The 6,928-nt window shown below is 32.9% G+C and overlaps 2 protein-coding genes across 2 annotated transcripts; one reads left to right on the top strand and one right to left on the bottom strand.

The window, feature by feature from the left end:
• Positions 1-223: 223 nt before the first annotated feature.
• Positions 224-2,280, top strand: LOC110670768 (inactive protein RESTRICTED TEV MOVEMENT 2). The gene is made up of 2 exons (XM_021832940.2): positions 224-422; positions 1,319-2,280. Exons 1-2 carry the CDS (start codon positions 308-310, stop codon positions 2,095-2,097), a joined length of 894 nt encoding a protein of 297 aa, XP_021688632.2. The 5' UTR covers positions 224-307; the 3' UTR covers positions 2,098-2,280.
• A 665-nt stretch (positions 2,281-2,945) lies between these two features.
• LOC110670769 (SNF1-related protein kinase regulatory subunit beta-3) lies at positions 2,946-6,742 on the bottom strand. Its single transcript, XM_021832941.2, has 3 exons — positions 6,280-6,742; positions 3,628-3,716; positions 2,946-3,557 (listed from the first exon to the last, which is right to left on the bottom strand). Exons 2-3 carry the CDS (start codon positions 3,652-3,654, stop codon positions 3,231-3,233), a joined length of 354 nt encoding a protein of 117 aa, XP_021688633.1. The 5' UTR covers positions 3,655-3,716; positions 6,280-6,742; the 3' UTR covers positions 2,946-3,230.
• Between the last annotated feature and the right edge of the window lie 186 nt (positions 6,743-6,928).

Here is a 6,928-nt window from a genome sequence, read left to right as displayed (position 1 = left end):
TTGAAGAGAACTGATCTGATACTTAGGATTTTGGCTTTGCCTAGCCAATTAAGAAACAACTCATTTTCTGAAGAATTCTCATCAAATGAAAGAAACACTTTACACGAGAAAAGGAATAATTCTTTGCAAAGCAAACAATTTCCAAACTACCTCTGAAAAGAATAAGAATATCCAAAGCAATACCTAAGCCAGAAGGCAGAGAAACTATACCCATAATTCCTTCTGAGTTCGTGTACAAAAACCCTTCAAGTTCTCTGAATTTTGCACAAAATCTCATCAGAAGCAAATAAAGGTAATACTTATTAAAATGGATTCAAGGCAACAAAAGACTACTGTAGCTGGACGTGTATATGAAGATTTCGAGCCTTCAATGGACTGGGTACGAGAGCCTGCAATTGACACGCTCAGGGTCTATCTACCAGGTCTCTCTCTTTTATAGCTTCATTTGATGAATCCGTGCTTTTTTGTTTTTTAAATTACTATTATTTATTTCATTTAAATGAGACACATATTTTGTCTGACCTTGTTTTAAGGTAAGGTTTTCGTTCTAAATATAAGATTTAGATAAATCTGTTTTTTTTAACGTTAATTTTTAGATAAAATTAAGATTTAATTTATTTTTTTATAATATATAAAAAAATTTATTTTGCACAATATTATACAATAAGTTTTCGACATTTAAATTTTTTTTAGTAAATTAATTATATAATTTTGATTGTTCAAAATTTTGTCATTTCACTTATTATTTTAAAAATGCATTTTCTTTAAATGTTAGAATATTAAAATTCTAAAAACTTGAACTAAATTGCATAATTAAAAACATACCTTTTTTTCATTTTTTTGAAATTTATTTAAAAAAAAAAGAATTATAATCGAACAACTAAAAAAAATAATGATTTAGATCTATATTTGGCAAGCTACGTATCATTTAAAAAAAATTCTGACAATAAAATATTTGATTTTTTTTTTAATGTTGAAAAAGGTTTATTCTCGCCTTTCAATTTTTGAAATAATTTATTGGTAAATTATTTTAGTTATTAAAACAATTAATTTTTACTTTCTAGTTGATCACTGCTTACAGTGCCAAGCCCAATTAATCTAAATAACTTTCAATTTCTAAATTAATGGTTCAAAATTATTAATTTCAAATTATTTTTATTAGTTGGGATTGAAATATTTTTTATAACTAAAAATATTTATTCTCACTTTTTTTTAATTTAGTTTTATTTAAATTTTAAACTATAATTTGAAAGAAGATTTCAAATATCATTTAAATTTTTTAATAATATTTTCTTATGAATGTAATATATATATATAGGCTTTAAAAAGGAGCAAATGAAAGTGCAAGTAACCACATCTCGAAATCTAAGGATCAGTGGAGAACGTCCCCTTGGTGATGGCAACAAATGGAGCCGTTTCCTCAAGGAAATTCCTATTGGTTCAAATTATGATCCTAATGGAATCGGTGCTAAGCTTGAAAAAGGTTTACTTCTTATCAGACACCCTAAAATAGTTGTTACTGATAATCAGCCACAGGAGATTATCAAACCATCAACAGAAGCTCCAAAACCACCATCCCAAGAAGCACCAAAGCCTCCAAAGCCACCGCATGAAAAGGCACAGCAAGCTGCCGACCCTTCAAAGCTGAAAAAGCAATTCTCTAGAAAACAACCAGCACCAGCAGAAACATCTGAACCTTTGAAGCCTGAAAAGCCCACAAGTGAACCTGAGGCAAAAACTGGCAAAGCTGATGATGGGGTAGGAAATGGGAATATTGTTTCTCGGCAGACGATAGAGAAGGAGAAGGAAATGAGCAAATACGAGCAGAAAAATACGAGCAATGGAATGGCTGCTGACGCAGGAAAACAAGAAAAGGTTGATGATTTTGTTCAGGATAAGACAGATAAAAATGAAGTTGGTAAAGGAATCATAAGGGGAAGTTATTATATATTTGCAAAAGAAAATTTCAAGCAGGTTTTTGGAGATATGGTGATGGAGATGAAGAAGTCAAGAAATTTGAAGAACTGCGTTCTGGTTGTTTTATTTGTGGTACTTGGGTTGGCTGCATTTAGTTATCTTAGAAAATCTAACAACTAATTCTTCTATAATCTCCTCGTGTATACTAATTTCATGTAATTTTATTTGCATTTTAATAATGTAAGTAACACGTGCTGCAAAAGTTCTTTGTAATCATATGCATAACTTGGTTATTTGAAGAATATAATTGTCTGTGAAAGAAAAGAAAAAAAAGAAGTCCATAAATGTGGAAATTAAATTAAATTTTCCTAATTCTTATTATTTTTTTTTTTATGTAAAATGATCAGCAGATAATTAATTTGGGTAGGATAATTTAAGTAGAGTAAAAATCAACTGTTATCAATCCAAGTTCACCATGCAACCCAAGTCCAATGAGGACAAAAAAACCTTGCTTTTCCATTATAAAAGCTCATTCTAAAAGCTTCAAGAAGGACCAACTCTAAGAATATGTAAAATGGAAACAATTATTGGTCAATTCCTTTTTTTTTTTTTTTAATTTTGATCAGAGATGAAGCAATCACAGGGTTTTGCATTATAAAATCCAACATTGAAGAGCATACAGTTCAACATTATCTTGCAATTACCAAATTATTTCAAAATATAATCAGAAATAGGCTCAACTGATCCTTTACAATATCCACAGTCAAGGTGCAGGGTGGCTGGGCCAGGGTCATCTCAAAATGGCTCACCAAATGATACACATGCTCTAACTGCTAAATGTAAACGTATGACAATCAATTAAATAAATTTATTAATGAGATAATCTTGCGGGTTTCAAACTCTTTTTAATATTTCACGGAACCAGACTTGTGGGTGGCTGTAAAATTCTTAATATAACACAGCAGATGCGGGCATGAAGCTAATAATATTTGCAAGAGTCATTCCCATCAACAAGGACAGGCCATTCAAAAAAAAAAATGCTACATACTAAACCACACCATACACCAGTTGAAAGAATGTGAATTGAGAACTTTATGTGCATAGCAAATCTACCCTCACGACAGAAATGATAATTCAAGTAGAAAACTCCAGTACAACAAACTCAATTCCATGAGCTGCTGTGAGACAATAAATATTTTCTCTGGCTAATTTCGTATTTCAGCCAATCACAAACTATCACAAACTAATTCCATCACAATCAGGGCAATGAGACCAATTCTAATTAAGGTTTATATTTTATATTATATGCATATTTAAGTGCTGGTACTCCCCCTCCTCTGAACCGGTTTGTATAGCACAACAGTAACATATTTTGAACGGAAGCGGTGAGTAAAACCAAGGGCCACCACTGAACGTGGGGCCTCCCGATTCTCGATGTAAAGATGGTTGAGAATTACATTCTGCGGAGCAGGAATAGTTTCAGAACTGTCCACACTTGCTGGGTAGCTAAGCAAGGTGTGCTGCAGGTGCGGAGGGACTAGAGGTGGGTCCCGTGCCTCATCTTCATTCCCAGGGTAGGCATTGTTGTAACTTGAATCAGGAGATTTTGGAACTTCAAATCCCATTACAGTTGTGTCTTCCTGCATAAGAAGTAAACTATCAAGCCAACATTTGATTTCAATGAAACAAAAATGACATGTCCTTACTTACATGATCATCAACATATTGGTTGCTCATCTTGTAAAGAAAAGGAAACTGGCTAACAGCACAAAATCATCAAAGTTAGCAATACCACCAACCTGAAAAGAACATTTTTCTCCTCCCATGAGCATATTAAAAACTATGATAAAAGCATGCAAAAATTTACGCATATGTTGTTTAACGGTTCAAACTTTGCTACACCAGAGCAGCCATGTTCCCTCACAGCAATCATAGTTATAAAGGTTCATTATGAGTTTTATGCTGGCTGAAAACCAAACATAATCTTCTTATCTTAATTTGAAACATCTTGAAAAAGAGAGCTTCCACATTCTAACAACAAAATATAAAAGGAGCTTACTTGAATCTATTAGCAGAGCCACCATGTGAAATCACAGCCGTTCAATTGAGAAGGAGGATGATTCATAATCATTTGGCTTATGCCAGTAAATTCACTTACTACGGAAATTTCGTTGGTTTTAACCCTGGTCTGAGCTATAAAATACTAATCATATTTCCCCTTTTTCTTTTAGTTCATTCCTTTTTGTTATGTAAAATATATCTTTCAAGTTTAAAGGGAACCAAGAAGTGCCAGCCCCAATAAAACATATTGTGAGTCACATATAATATATTCAAATTTCCTTTTAGCTTCATGAGACTAATCTAAACACAGCAAAACAATACTATGCAAGTTCCAACAGAATTTCTATAAAACGATACTATGCAAGTCTAACAGAATTTCTATAAATCCATCTAAGATTTAGTCCCCATTTGATCAATGTAAGACAAAAGCTTGAACTTCCTTAAAAGGTGACACTATCTGGCTTGCAAGAAGCATAGAGTCAAAAGAAAGTTGGATTTTTATTTGTTACTCAACATCCTCAACTATATGGGAACTATAGCCTATTGCAAGAAGAAAGGGATGCTAGGGGGTTTCGGCATGTACAGTTTATGGTTAGCATCTCGAGTTGAACAAAAAACAAATTGATTAAATTAACTTTCAAGCAAACAAGGGCAATATTGCATTTTACAGCGTACTTACCTAAAAGTTTGTGTCTGAGCTAAACACGATTGCCTAAGAAATTAGTTCACTTCCCAGAAAAAGGTATGCAAACCAAATATATGGACATGCAACATACTTGAGAGTAACTTACCTGCTAGTGCAATAATATTTTAAGAAGCATACATATGCAAATCAATTGAAGCTTAGTGTCACAAACTTCAACCCTCAATGAAAGATTCCAAGAACTCTAATACAGTGATCAGTTTATTCTTTAGGAGAAAGAGATATTGACAGGTGGAGAATTAGAAAGACCTAAATAATGTATTCCAGGGCCAATGGCATGCTAACACTTGGTTTTACCATAGAGAGAAACCAAAAGGAATTCAATTTGAAGCAGTATCACCCTGTAAAATTTGGGAGCAAAGACAACTGCTCTGACTGATTTTCACGTTTACTTGTGATCAAATTTTAGGCGTTTGAAAAACACATGCAAAGATAAGATGAAATCAAATCCTTAATATTTTCTTTTTGCAATAAAAAACCAACTAACTTGTTAGGTGTTGTAGATATTTAATTAAGTGTCATAGATGTGAGGCCTGCATCATATAAGATCTCTATGCATTTGCACTAAGTCAACAAATTAACCAGATGATACATCTGACCCAGGTGAACAGTAATGACTTCATTGCCGAAGAAGTATTACTTCATTATTAGTATAATTCTCAGTACTTTATCTATTGAGGTTCCTTATTTCCTGAAATTTTTGACATATGTATGCTGAGATTAAAAAGATGGACTTGCTTCTCCACTCTAATCTATAGCTGAAAAAGAATTCCAACTTACTAGATTAGTACCCATTTTGTAATTCTAACGTAATTTAATATCTAATCACAAAAAGATAACAGACTTATGGTGCACAGTATTAATGAGGTGAAGAGCTCAAGAGCTTAAGCCATTGAGGCCATACCAGATTCCTACAGATATCAACAACCAATTAATGACCAGCAGCAAAACAAAGAAGATATACAAAATATTTGTATGTAAAAGCATGACAGTCCTTTTGACATTTTCAAATACCATCACTTCTTAGAAGAAAGTAATACATCTCATAGAATGATTTTATTGTTTGCAGCAAATCAATCTGAATAAAATTCAGCTGCTTAATGGATAACCCAATTATTATCACCCAATTCAGCTGCTTAATGGATAACCCAATTATTATCACCCATTTTTTCCTCCACAAGCCTTCACATTCAACAGGGCTGAGCATCGGTCGGTTCGGATTGATTTGGCTTTGACAAAACCGAATAACTGGTATCTTAGAAAAATCAGAACTGAAGCAAACCGATTTTATAATGAGAACCGGTTCAGTTTACCGGTTTTAGGTTACTTCAAATTCCTTAATTCAAAGGGTTTTGCTGCTGCAATTGCTAGAGAAAGTAAAGACTTCGAAACAAATCAAGGAAAAAACAAAGAATTTGAAAATTATATTACATAAAATAAAATAAATCATTTCAAAAAATCAAAGAAAAGCTGTAAATTCCCTTAATACACAATCCAATTGATAGTTCCTCTTTGCACTAATTCAATATCAGCTCAATTGCATCACAAAAAATTTCGAAAATTTAAAAACAAATTAAAGACCAACCCAAAAAAATTACCAGAAAATTAATTTTGGAGTGGAAATTGCTTGGATCTTCAAGATTCCCAAATCCAAACTGCCCTTGCAACTGTAACTCGACAAGAGCTCAAGGTCTCCAATCACAAACTTCGATTTTTTTACCAACCCAAAGTAATGAGGAAATCAAACACAATAAGACCAGAGAGAAGGAAGCAGCGACGAGAGAATGACGAGACTGGATCTGCGAGCTTGCAAGGGAGCGTGAGAAGTTGGCATGACCACGTGAGGCTCTGATGGATGGAAGAGAACCGAGGAACGAAGGGAGAAAAGTGAAAAGAGCCGATGAGAGGCGAGAGGTCACTGAGATGAGAGGTAGAGGCTGCTTTTCTAGGGGAATCCGTCCATCAGAATCTGAAATGAAGCCTGTCACTCACCAGGTAAATTTTGTTTCTCGCAATAGGGAATTGCAATGTAAGCTGGTCAATTTAAAAATTAGGGCTTTGTGAAAAATAATAATAATAATAATAATAATTAGGGCAAATAATTATTCAGTCAGTGACTTATTTGATTGATTAATTATGCAATGAAAATGAAAAGAAATTATAATAAATAAATAAATAAATAAATAAATAAATATATATATATATATATATTGACAAATGACCTTTTTAGGAATGGCCACTTAAAAT

Source organism: Hevea brasiliensis, chromosome 6 (assembly GCF_030052815.1).
Source record: "Hevea brasiliensis isolate MT/VB/25A 57/8 chromosome 6, ASM3005281v1, whole genome shotgun sequence".
NCBI lineage: Eukaryota > Viridiplantae > Streptophyta > Magnoliopsida > Malpighiales > Euphorbiaceae > Hevea > Hevea brasiliensis.
The sequence above is the reverse complement of the archived record's forward strand: the minus strand, read 5'-3'. Positions and strand labels throughout refer to the sequence as shown.

Bases quoted from the DNA above. Each gene is read 5' to 3' on its own strand.
- LOC110670768 (XM_021832940.2), top strand. From the start codon at position 308: ATGGATTCAAGGCAACAAAAGACTACTGTAGCTGGACGTGTATATGAA. The intron at 423-1,318 runs GTCTCTCTCTTT...ATATATATATAG, and splicing joins GCTCAGGGTCTATCTACCAG to GCTTTAAAAAGGAGCAAATG.
- LOC110670769 (XM_021832941.2), bottom strand. From the start codon at position 3,654: ATGAGCAACCAATATGTTGATGATCAT. The intron at 3,558-3,627 runs GTAAGTAAGGAC...CTTCTTATGCAG, and splicing joins ACCAATATGTTGATGATCAT to GAAGACACAACTGTAATGGG.